The sequence below is a fragment of the Trachinotus anak genome, unplaced genomic scaffold (genome assembly GCF_046630095.1).
Source record: "Trachinotus anak isolate AG129_WGS33_773 ecotype Australia unplaced genomic scaffold, CSIRO_AGI_Tana_v1 ptg000012l, whole genome shotgun sequence".
In the NCBI taxonomy this organism is placed as follows: domain Eukaryota; kingdom Metazoa; phylum Chordata; class Actinopteri; order Carangiformes; family Carangidae; genus Trachinotus; species Trachinotus anak.
Window position 1 is genome coordinate 20616850 of NW_027273863.1, and position 13157 is coordinate 20630006.

The following is a 13157-nucleotide window of genomic DNA, read 5'->3' on the forward strand; positions in this document are numbered from 1 at the left end:
GCTAATGTTTTGCAAATATATATGAGTATATCATACTTGCCTCTTTATTCATTTGTGTGTTCTCTGTCTCCAGTACATCAATGGCGGAAACCTGGAGCAGCTTCTCGACAGCAACAAACACCTGAGTTGGCCCACCAGGGTGAAACTGGCCTGTGAGATTGCCAGTGGTTTGGCCTACTTGCACTCTAAAGGCATATTCCACCGGGACCTCACCTCCAAGGTTAGCTCGACAGGCTAATTGGTCATTAAGAGGAGAAATCATAGCTAAAAATAAAACTCCAGGCCCCCAGCACAACAAAGCAGTGACCTGACGTGTGTTTGGTTTGGTGGGCCTGTTTCACGCAGAATATTTTTGGCCACTCACACTGTATTGTATTAAAGCACTACTTACAATTCATATCACAAATATCTTTTAACATTACATTTTAACATTTTTTGAATTCACTTACTAGTTTTCTTCAGTAGTTTGAGATGGCTTTTGTGCTGAATATGTTCAAAATAGTCAGACTTTTAGGTAATATTTTAGATACTAGGTGTCTTGACACACTTACCTGCTCTTGTAGTCTTAGACATGCTATCCCCTCTGCACAGAGCACAGTGTCACTGTCAGATGTGATAATCTGTACCAGGCAGCTTCTAGTTTTCCAACTTGACCCAGAGCCATGTTGGCATGGAACTGGCAGGGAGCAGGGACAGTAGGCACACTGCTGTAAACCCTTGTTCATTGTCTGTCTAAGCTTATAGCTGATCATCCGCAGAAGAATACACAGAAGACTTTAAGTGAAATCTGTCACTGGAAGAGACGAGAGGACGACAAGTTGATGCTGAGGGTTGAATACTGTTGCCACGGCCTTGCTAGATTATAGTTCCTCAAATTAATACAAAGTGCATTTACTTATGGCTCATTCCTCTGTGAACAGAGCACCTTTCTCTCTTTTTCTTCATATTTTATTTTATGCTTTATACTTATTCAAACACTGTTGCCCTCCAACTGTAACTTTATCCTATGTTTCATTGATTATACTGTATTTTTATGGAGCCACATGTTGATATACCCTCCCTTTATAAAAGAGTTATAAGATACAAATTCACAAAGCTTAAGAAATACCCAGGAATTAGCCACTTGCACAGAGACATATTGACAGCACAAACAATTTAGTACAAGGACTGAAGGACAAGGTGACAGTGCATGTAAACAAAAGGTACTTGACACATTTGAATATGCTCTGCCCTCAATTCAGCAGAAAGGCATATTGAGAGTCTTGTGCACTGGATTCATTTATCCTATGTTATGCAGGGTAGAGTGATACGTATGAGTAAACTGCAAGTATGTAGAGCATCAACATTCAGCTCTCCTCGGTATCTGTGGCTGCCAGATGTCAGTTTGTTAACTGTACTGTTGCACAAGGTTGTGCAGATGATGTCAGAATGCATGTGCTGTTTTGTACAGTAACGTTTCCACATTTGCTTGGAAAAAATTGCAACAAACAGTAACTGTAGATTTAGAAATACTTCCTTTCAGAGTGAAGAGGAAGAGTCCAAACTGTAGAGGAATGAATATTGGACGGTCCTGTTGGTTCCCATTTTCTGATGTACACATAACAATGCACAGTCAAGTTCAACTAGGAAGAGGATGTCTGACTGATATTGCTAAGCCACAAAATGTTTTTTGTTTTTTTTATCTAGCAGTGTTGCAACTTCCTCAACTAAATGTGTTAATAATGATAATGTTTTTTCTGTATTCACAGAACTGCCTGATCAAATGTGATGACAACGGCTACACGGCAGTGGTGGGAGACTTTGGCCTGGCAGAAAAGATCCCCACTAATCTGTAAGGAGTCTCCCACTGATCACTGCTCTACATACATGTACCCAGTGCTACAGCTTGAATAGTAATTAAATAATGACATCTAATCTAATCGAATGAGTATGTAGAGAGAAAGAGGCTGCTCACTGTGTTGAAACTGTGGGGAATTATCACCCAACTCTGACAGAGCTTTGTAGCCTCTTTTAGCTCTCTATTTTAATTCATGTGGTTACATCACAGCTGTTAGTGTCCCTTGTACGCAGCCATTTTCAGTAAAAAAAAAAAACCTGTGAAAACCTCATGTACACCACCTGCCAATCATCAAACATCAAACACACATTTAGTGATAACAGCTGATGAACGAAGTCGAGCATGCAGCAGAAAACGAGAGCTGAAAGGAGAGTGAATGTTGGAAGACAGATGATACATGACTCACAATGAATTCTAATGATGTTCTGTGTCAGCTTCATTTGTAACCAGGCAGTTGTTTGTTAGTATTTCAACAACAATATCTTAATAATGCAGTGATGTGGTGGTAGCTATGTACTTGTGACGACAATGTCATTAATTGTCATACATTTTTGTGGCCCCAAAGCAAAAACATGTACATGGCTCTGAAGGCTATATGCAACATAAATAGCTTTTTTTTTTTTTTTTTTTTTTGCCTTAATCAATTTTTTGTTGATTGTTCACCACTGTTTCACCTACACTGCCTCATCTTCTCACTAACACTTTAAAAAAGCTGTCAAGATATGCAGCGTTACATCCGGTGCTTTTTATTTTAAATAGATCTACAGATACAAAATTTCAGCTCAGATGTGATCATTTTGCTCATGTTTGCTCCACTAGATTTTTTTGTTTTTGTTTTTTGCTTTTGCAGTTATTTGTAACTCACTTAAGTGAATTTTCCCTCCTCCTCATACCAGGCACAGAGTTATTTATTAACACATGGGTCAGGCACTAACATTAACAGCAGGCTGTACAGATTACATTCTCCACTTTAGTGTTTTGATAACAGGAGGATGCTATCGGTGCAGGGTTTAAGTTTCAAACGCAGCAGTATCACAGAGGAGGAGGGGGCTTGTCTTAAGGAGCTGAGTGGACCAGACTTAGACGAAATTATTATTTTTATGTCTATGGATGTGTATGTGGGTATGTAAGTATATGTAAATAAGGCACAGAATGCAGCTGCACTTTTAACTCACACGATTTGTGATTTGTCAGGATGTGATACATTTTCTCTGCATGCAAAGATTTGAGATGCTATCTCTCTGTCACCCAGTCTAAATCTAAACACAGCAGAAGTTACAGAACTGAAAGGATTCAAGTGTAAAGACCACCTTCTGACATCTTTTTTAAAACTGATTGAAAGGCAAGACAGCATCATTCTCAGCCTGGTATGATTTAAAACTGCACTTACGTGTTAGCTAGAGACTAAACACAGAGCAAGGGGCAAATTTTGCCTAGAGTCGGCTTAGTTTTCATTTTTCCCCCTCTGCATTGTTGTCCTGTGTCAGCTTCTTTTATCTATCACGTTGTTCATATCAACATTACAAACACAGCCTGGAGAAATAAATTCACTCAAATTGACTTTTAATCAAGTGCTAACACATCAACGCAGATGTGCAGTAATAGCAGGCAGGTATCAGAAAACTGAACCTATGTCTGTATCTTTTATTTACACACAACATGGGTCAGGTCAGGGTTTTCTTCCTGGTGGTGCACTGGGTCAGAAGAGGATTATTTCAAACCAAATTTTCACGAGCTTGACGTGTTTACACACAAATTGATACTGAGTATGCTTAGATTTTTCTTCAAGATAGATGCTCTGTGTAAACATGGTGTTATTTTATTACTCAGTCAAGATCACAGAGTCCAGGAGTCAGCTCAAAGCCTCTCAAGTTGCTTGAACTTTCTGGCAGAGATGACTTCCTCATTTTGATGACATGTTGCATATAATCTGTCAAACATGCTGTGTGTGTGTGTGTGTGTGTGTGTGTGTGTGTGTGTGTGTGTGTGTGTGTGTGTGTGTGTGTGTGTGTGTGTGTGTGTGTGTGTGTGTGTGTGTGTGTGTGTGTGTGTGTGTGTGTGTGTGTGTGTGTGTGTGTGTTGTATTCAGTGCTGAGGGAGAGAAGCTCTCAGTTGTCGGTTCCCCTTTCTGGATGGCTCCAGAGGTGCTGAGAGATGAACCCTACAATGAGAAGGTAAAGTCACCAGCTTTGACCTCTGACCTTTGCCTTTGCAGCAGTTAATACCATTACTGGGGGTTAAGTGAGTGTGGACAATAAACTCAAATATTTAAAACATTACATTCATTTTGATTAAACTTAATTCAACATTTTCTTCGTATCGAAGGTAGGAAAAGCTTGGAAAATTAGAGAATTCAAAGCGTTGTGTTACAGATAGGAAGGAGAGAAATTGCAGTTTGCGTTAATCTGTGTGTATGTTCATTTTTGTGTCTATCTATTTCTAGGCTGATGTATTCTCCTATGGAATAATCTTGTGTGAGATCATTGCAAGGATCCAGGCTGACCCTGACTTCCTACCCCGCACAGAGGTGACTGCTCATCTCACCTCTTTCTCACCTTGCTGTTTGCTTTGTATACAGGTTGATCTCTCGGTATCCCATAATCCTCACCCTGTTTACACTGTGGAACATTCACATGACACACACACAAAGAGCTGAAATGTTTGTCCAACCCATTCTGCTGAAACTGTAACTGAAGTCACTTACTGTACCATGTCATTATTTTAATCTTCAAGCAAATCTTCATGTGACACAGATGTTTCATATGGGAAATTATACTTCACTTTATCAACTTTATATTTATATTGCACAAATTTAACCAAAGTAAATATAGATTGTTATAAACAAAAAAACAAACTAATTACCATTGAAAATATAATATAATTATATATATAATAGAATATAATGTAAATTGTTATAATCTGGAGAAACTCTAGTATGAAATCGCACACAGAGTCTGTGATGTTAAATAATTGGCTGGAATAATCTAATTGTCTAATTCAGGCTCCTTTACCTGCCACATAGAAGTCAGTGTGAATTCATAGGTATGATAACTGTTAACTAGGATCATCCCTGGTCATTGCTGTTTTGATTGAGCATTTAAACCAGGCTTTACAAGAGAATCCAAGCAGAAATGAGTCTTTGGTTATTAGGCCTTGATAGTCCACTTGGCAGTCAGCAGGGCCATGTCAGAGGGATTAGTCTGATGTGAAGCTGGCTTTGGTGCAAGAGTAACAGTGAGTCAAACATCTGATGACTCTCTGGCTATCTCTTTATCCTTCCTGTCAGAGTGATAACCATGAATTTCCTGTTTAACTTTTATACTGTATGTTCAAACCTCTTTGTCTCTCCCTCCTGACTAGAACTTCGGCCTGGACTATCACACGTTCCAGCACATGGTTGGAGACTGTCCGCCTGACTTCCTCCAGCTGGCTTTCAACTGCTGCAATGTGAGCCCACCACACTCCTGTCCACTTTGTGTTGGTCCTGTCAAATCAGAAATGGTGATATTCCTGGGGTGTTGTATGAAGGAACTGTTTCCCACTTGTGACAGAACTGAACAGTAAATAGCAGTAGTTTTAAAGGTCCCATATTTAACAGTTTCCTGTTGTAGTGTTGATATCCACCAAAAGATATAGTTATGGTTTTAAGAACCAAAAAGCATCTCAATGTCATTTTACATCTCCTCTCTCAGGCTTCTCTCTGGGGCTCAGGCTGGTAAAACCACAGCCTCTCTTCTGATTGGCTGACTGTTTTCTGAGTGATTGAATAAAAATATAGCAGATCACTCAGAGAAACCAAATCCTGTAAAGTTGGATGGTGGGTCCAGGTGGGCGGGGCTTGTAGCATGGCAGAGAGCAGTGACTGCTTTGTTGTGACATCACAAACTTAAAGAAGTCCTGACGGCTCGTTTTAAGGCTCAGTTTCTAAATACAGGCTGTGTGCATTTCTCTGTGGACTGAGGCTTTGATACTTTCACAGTATTGATATAGAACCTAGACCTGCTTTATAATCAAAAAAGACATGGACATATACCTTGAGACTATGTGGGACCTTTAATGTCCATCTATAACGATAAGGTGTTCATGATAAACTTTTCTACATGTTGAGACAAAAACGTTTCCCTGCATGGCTGCCTTGGTTGTTTCTCAGAGTTACTTCAGTTTCATTTTTAATTTCTTAAGTAACTTTTATTCTAGCCTTCAGAAATAGAGGGGCAATCTGATTATGTGAATAATCAGATTTAGCTCACTATCCAGGGGGTCTTCTATTCTCTAAAAGCTGGATCAGTTACTTGGCAGACTCAGCTTTTCACAGCGTTCATACACTGATTTGTTGTTCTATTGATTCTCTAATGAACTGGGGAGTAATATTAAGTAGGTCAAACCATAACAAATATGTTTATTTTCATGAGATTTATCCCGTTGAGTTTTGTTCACGTTACTTAATAATCCCCAGACTGGCATTGTGTTTTTCTTTCCTCTAATATAATAACAAACCAGAGAGGATGAGAGCATTAAAGTTTCTGGAGCACCCTGCTGATTGAGCCTGTATTGGCTCACTACATCCCCGCTCATCCTTGTCTGTTGTGGTGCTTTTATCATTTATATTTTATCTTACCCGACTTAGCCGTGTGTCCTCGTCTTTTAGCCACATTTTTGTCCCCCATCTTTTCTTTCCTGTCTTTTCTGTCTTTCTTCTGTACCTCCCCACCTCTTCCACATTATCTATCTACCTATCCATATTCCTCCCATTTTTGTCTTCTTCCATTTCCATCTCACATTTGGAACATCAGTATATCTCTGTTCAAGGCAAGAATACCAAGATATTATTGGTAAAGACATCAGGAAATGCAACTGTGATACTGTTACATAATTATGTGTGATACTGTTACGTAATTATGGCTCTGCACTACGTTACCATTTATAAATCACTTCATTTTTTCCTCCCCAGATGGACCCTAAACTCCGTCCATCCTTCCCAGACATTGTCAGGCACCTGGAGGAGATTCTGGCTCGGCTTAAAGTTGAAGAGATGGAGCAGGAGTGTGTCTCGCTCAGTGGGGACAACGACAAGAAGACTGTACCCAAAGGTATCAGCACTGCACAAAATTACACTGATGTGCCATTTCAGCTTTAGCTTTACACCCAGTAAAAGTCAGCTGCTATTGTTTACAAGAGGATGCTAGTAAATTCCTGTAAAGGGAGAGGGGTGGGAAGGGAACTGGCGACAGACGCCAACACAGGCTCTGCTTGTACTCTAATCTAGTCCGACTACCAGCCAGTGAGCTAGTCAATATTTCACTTGTTCTCCAGTCAGTGGTGAGCCTGACAGAAACCCATTTCCTCTCAGTTACTCTTACAAAGCAGTGTTGATGATATATTTGCCATGTTAGTCAGTAATAAGCAAAAATGTTTACACTGTCCTCTCCCAGAGAAACATCACCCAGTTCTGTTCTTTCTTTTCTGAGTATCTGTATCACTCTTATAAGAACATGAGTGCTGGTCCAGAGACCTTGGTTGCTGGTAGTATAAACTTATTCTTGACTTGAAGAGGAAAACTGGTCTGAGATCAACATTCCTATTTTGAGACACCTGATCCATGCAGGCCCAGGTTTCACTTCTAATTTGGTCCAGTGAACAGCCGCCTGCACGTCTGACCATCATGAAGTCAGGAGGCTGTAATGTTTTTGTTTAGTCAAGCCAAACGGCTCCTTTTTCTCACAACAACACTGTACAAAGACGTATGATGTCACAGGATGCCGGAGTGACTTATGCTAATGAGGTCTGTTTGGTCTGGTGTTGTGTTGTAGACCGAACACATAAAACACAGTCTGAGCCTGTTGATATAAGAAATACCCCTCATGAAGCTATTATTGTGTGGAAAACAGAGCTTGGATCGGACTCCTCGTCTGTTGTTGATTGTTATGTCATGAACTTCTCCTGCTCCCTCCCTCTCTGTCCCCCTCCAACTATTTATGTGCTCATGTGAACAAACTTTGTTTCTAAACAACGTGAACAATCGCTGGAAACTTGAGCTTTGTTTTTCCTTTTTCTTTCTTTTCCTCAAATCCATAATTTTCCAGTACTTTACCTGCAGTAGCACTAAATATTATATACATTTTATGAAAAAGGTTAAATCCAACAAACTTAATAGGAAATGAGTCTGCTCCAGTGCTGCAGGAAACATTTGAAGTGAACATGATAACTCAGTTGGCACCAGTGCGATTCAAGGAACTCATAGCTACACAGTCTATGCAGGATTTAGCCTGTATTGCCACCTAGTGGTTACATTACATCACTTCACCAGAACACTATGAAAAAGATATCTCACTCTGTTTATTTCTCTTAAAAATCTACAATACACTTCTGGACTTACACTTTGTAAATTTTACTTCCTTTTCGTTCAAGGTGAGAAGATCCAAGGCTTCAAGCGACTGAACCCTCTCGGTTTCCAGCATGACAAAATCCCGCCGAAATCACCCCGTCCCCGAAGAAACATCTGGCTCAGCCGCAGCCAATCAGACATCTTCTCCTGCAAACCACTAAGAAAAGTCAACGTCCAGGACCCTTACTATAACCCCCCCATTATTCAGCGAGCCTCCAAAGCCCGCAAGATCAACCCGTTCACCGCCCGAGAGGACCTGTGTGGCGGCAAGATCAAGTTTTACGATGTTCCCAGCAAGTCTGTCTTCTCGCTGGTGTTTGACCTCCACTCACCTCCGGGGAGTGTGTTCAGTAACCAGCCGTCTGCTCATGGACCCGTGGGACCGCAACAGGAGGCGTCTTACTACTGGCAGCAGCTGCCAGGAAGACAGTGTCACTCCCTACCAGTGTCGCCTCAGCTGCCCCGCTCCGAGTTCTTCCACCTCGCTGCTGCTGTTAGCTCCAATAACAATGGTTCTCTCACCTGTAACTCTGGCCAGCTGTCCACAACGCTGCCGGGTGAGTTGTCTGATGAGGACGTCCTCTCAGTTGGTTAAGCATGTATGTGGTTTTTGGCAGTTGGCACCAGTGGGAAGCTGCTGCTCACTGAGGAACTGAGTCACAGGCACAGATTCTTTTCAAATCTGTATGAAATATACAGACTTGACCTGTGTGTCTGATATTTGCACATATCTAATAAAGTACTTTTCTATTTCTAATATGCTGTTAATTAGGCAAATTTACTAAAAATAAGTAACTGCCATATAAACATTAGAGAATAAGCAGTATTCATTATTATGTCATCATGCTGGTGTGACATTCTTGTGAACATGAGAACTCACAAACGATTCATAGGACAAACTTCATACTTATACCACACGTACTTCATATAGAGTAGATGACCAGTTTAGAGTTCTGTGTCCCTTGCTGCAAAGATTTGCGTAGTGTAGTTTTGAAACTTAAATTCTTAAATTAAAACTTTGAGTACTACATGTTTTTTTTTTAAATTTCATTTCATTTCAGGACAGCAGGCCAACCAACAGCCTCTTGTTTAGACATATAGGGTCAAAAAACACATATAATATGAAATATAACTGTTGTAAAATAGTAAATATTCTTGCTTTAATATACTTAGGGGAAGTAATAAAATTATTCATGATTAAAAGTAATATAAAATAAATATAGTTTAACATTAAACACCTCTGATAAAATAAAAAGATGTGGTTGTAATTAGCTGATGTATAATGTAACTAGAAAATCCCACTGCTTTTGATACTGATAACAGATGCTCCACGTGATGGCAAACACTTAATTCACTTCATCAAGATGAAGCGTGGCAGCTCATCCTTAAGGTGATGATGAGATGTCCTGTGTTTTGTTCCGTTCACTGCTCACCTTCGACATTATCCCTTGTTGAACTTACATTTATTTGTCAGGGATTAAGCACAAAAATCTGAAGCCAAAATATGAGATTCTTTGTACAAGATTCAGCAACGAGCTGCTTTTCATCTGCAGTCCTTAGTAGAACAGTGCATGCAACAAGATAGATAGATAAATTATGTATATAATTATGCAGTAGTGTTATACTGTATGTCTTTGTTGCCACCTTTTACTGTACCCATTTTATTTTAGTCTACTGCTTTAACTCCAGTGTTTTTTTTTATTATGTCCTTGTGTTATCATTTATTATTTTTTTATGCTACTCTCCTTTCTTTCTCTTTCTGTCTCTCTTTTGTCCTTTCACTTCCTCTCTTCTCATGTTTTGCCTCTTTTCTCTCTTTTTTTTTTCTCTCAGCAGCTAACTCCAGGTCTGACGCGGGCCTGACCGGAAATGACGCCCGACAGAAAGCGTTGCTGGGCGGCTGGGCGAAGAAATACGTCGTGGTTGAGATCCCACCTTACTGCAGGCAGAGAGGAGGGGAGGAGGATGGAGAGGTAGAGGGGAGGAAGGAGGGAAACAGGGAGGACTTGTTTGGGGAGAGCTGTTCTCCCATGGTCCCCAGCAGTGAGAGAGACAGTGGGGAGGCAATGGACTGCTCCTGCAGTCCGGAGGAAGAAGAGGAACGAGGAAGAGGGACAGACACCTGCCCAATGTAATAGAGTTAAACCCACACACTCACATGGAGGAGATGGTGGGGAGGATGTGCTGGTTTTGGACAAGAGATGGGGACTCTGACTCCTGACTGTGAGGACAAAGACATGGATTTTTAAAAGTAGACTGACAGACTGGGACACATTTCAAAGATTTTATGAAAAATATAACATAAAGTGAAAAGCAAAAGCACTTGATTTTATCTCTCAAGTGAATGTATCACACGTTCAATAAATCAAGCACAACTGATTTAGATAAATAAATATTTTTCAAAGCTATTATCACCCAGGTGTGACAGAACAAGATGTTAGCACAAAAAAAGCTTTTATCAACACAGTGGACACTCGGAATAGAGATTATTTTTTTTGAAAGGTTGTTTATATTTACTATTGTGAGATGATGTAGATTTTTTTTCCTTAAAGGTTTCTTATATTAGGCGCCTTGTGTATGATAAGGGGTACTGAGGATCCCTTGTGTTGTGTATGTGTGAGTGTCTAAAAATCTGAAATGTGTTTTGATACTTTCCCTTCGTCTTTTTTTTGACAAATGCTTAAACTGAATCTAAAAACATCGTCCACATCTTTCTGATTAATGAGACCGTGCGCTGACATTCAGTGGAAAGAACTACAGATGATTTGTAACGACTCTGTGCCTGAAACACAACATTCACGGGACAGATCTCAAACAATCCGAGCGCCCTCAAACTTTACTGCAGTGGTAAAATATTTTATACCAACAAGTCTCCTCCGACTAATTCACAGGAAACTCTGCTTAAAACCAGCAGTGGTGAATTTATGGAGGAGATGGTTTTAGGATTTTGTAAAAATCTGAGTGGTCAGGTTGTATTTGTCCAATAAGATCAGCGCTCACAGTTAACTTCATTAAATAAACTATTGCATTGTCTTTATGAGCTTTTTAAGGACCTGATCAGAGGTTTTCATATCCTTTAGCCCCTCAAATTAAAGCACAGCAGTTTGGTAGCTGCTTGATGACAAAGGCCATGAGTGCCACAAATGAGTCAAAAGGGAGCATTCGTAGGCAGTGTTGTCAAGCCAGCACAAGAACTGTGGGCAAACATGGATGTTGTAAAATGTTTGCATTTAAAGCCAAATCACTAATCTCATGTCAGAATGTACTTGAACGCACCATAAGTAAAACAATCCCCTCTCGCAGCGCTGTAAAAACACATGATGATAAAGTCGTCAGAAATATTAAGCTGATAGACAAATTATTCATTATGAGTTATCGCTCCAAAGCAAGTTTAAAGCAAGACTATGTAACTTTTGAAAGGCAAAAATAACACAATCCTCTTCTCGACCAATGAAAAGTTGAATTCAGGAGCAATAACGTGCATCCTTACTCACTCACACAATCAAGTCAGCGCTGTAGCCTCAGCTCATGGCGGCTTATGTCAGCTATGGCTGAACAAACATTACCTATAGCTTACATAGCTCAGTCTTTTTGTTGACCATCTCTCCTTTTGCTACATTTAGATAGATAGATACTTTATTTAACCCCAAGAGGAAATTCAAATATACAGCAGCTCATGATAGAGACAAACATTCCTCCAGTCATAACCACAAGAAAGACTAAATAAATACAGTAATTAAATAACGATTAAACATTTGTGTCATGATGCAAAAGATTTGTCTTGTAAGTGTGACGCTCACTTCAGAAAACCTGCGGAAATGAAGTGAAATTCTGTGGGTCACCAAGCTGTAATTGCCACTTGTGGCCACAGCCGCTGATGTTCAGCAAAAGTTATGTAGTCTTGCTTTAAAGTCAGCATTGAAATTTCTGGAAACTATGGGCTCCTTTAAGAAGGAAGATCAATATCCTGTCAAGCTTACAGATGAAGTTAAACATTAAGGCAAGCAGTGATGTAAATAAAACACAAAAAAAGATCATTCACGGTGTCAAAATGCTGCAAATACGTTCTGAAACCGTGTCATGAAACAAACATAGGCTTTTTTATTATTAGTCTTCCATAAAGTTGCCACAGGTTCATTGTTTGAACATGATGTTGGTGCTTAGATAATCGTAAGCTCAGGCTTTGCTGGTCTCACCACGGAGTGCAACGCACCACCCCTGCGTAAACTGCCCCATGCATTTCCTTGAAATTCACGTATATGTTCTCGTAATTGGAGGAGATTTCCTTTAAGCTGAGTCTCTGAAACACTCTCTAATGAGGTTGCTGCTAACATTTGGTTGGATTTTTATTTCATGACATTTTCCATTCTTATTCACACTCCGATTAATAATTTTTAACAGATCTGGTGTAAGACTTCCTGTTCGATCGTCACTGTGTTCTGTTGTCCACTTCCTGTGCTTCATAGATGTGGAAGAGGTGAGATTTGACAGTTGAATGTCACAGACGAGGGTTAAAGCATTTCTTCAACTTTAATGAGAGTGTCATCTGGAAGGTGTTAGTGTTATGTAATAAGATTTCAACATGATGAACATGGTGTTCGCCTCTCCTCCAGCACTTGTTTTTGATCCTCGTGTTACATTCTGCTGATCTCAGTCTGATCACTCCAATAGGACCTAAAATGCACTTGTACAGTGATCTGAACTACTTGTCTCTACTTTCTATGCAACAAATGTAACTTTCACCACACTGTTCTACAGGATAAAGGATCTAATTTGATATTTATGAGAAAACGTTTTTAATGTCTTACCTTTGTATATTTATGTAAAAAGTTTGTGTTACCTCCCTCGATGAATACAGATTGAGATGTATTTGCTGATCGAATAACAAAGCTTCCCTGAGTTTTACTTGTCCTTGTCTCTTATTCTTTTCTTTAT

At 39.8% G+C, this 13157-nt stretch overlaps 1 protein-coding gene across 4 annotated transcripts in view; it reads left to right on the forward strand.

Moving 5' to 3' along the window:
* The window catches only part of tesk2 (testis associated actin remodelling kinase 2), a 31340-nt gene extending 18218 nt beyond the window's left edge, over window positions 1–13122 (forward strand). For 3 of the 4 annotated variants that reach the window (XM_071490967.1, XM_071490968.1, XM_071490969.1), the window contains 8 exons: window positions 74–220; window positions 1749–1831; window positions 3927–4011; window positions 4281–4364; window positions 5198–5284; window positions 6789–6927; window positions 8246–8779; window positions 10056–13122. In XM_071490967.1, the coding sequence (XP_071347068.1) occupies window positions 74–220; window positions 1749–1831; window positions 3927–4011; window positions 4281–4364; window positions 5198–5284; window positions 6789–6927; window positions 8246–8779; window positions 10056–10357 (1461 nt within the window). In that variant the 3' untranslated portion in view covers window positions 10358–13122. The remainder of the gene's footprint in view (window positions 1–73; window positions 221–1748; window positions 1832–3926; window positions 4012–4280; window positions 4365–5197; window positions 5285–6788; window positions 6928–8245; window positions 8780–10055) is intronic. The other variant, XM_071490970.1, reaches the window with a different exon arrangement.
* The last annotated feature ends 35 nt before the right edge of the window (window positions 13123–13157 follow it).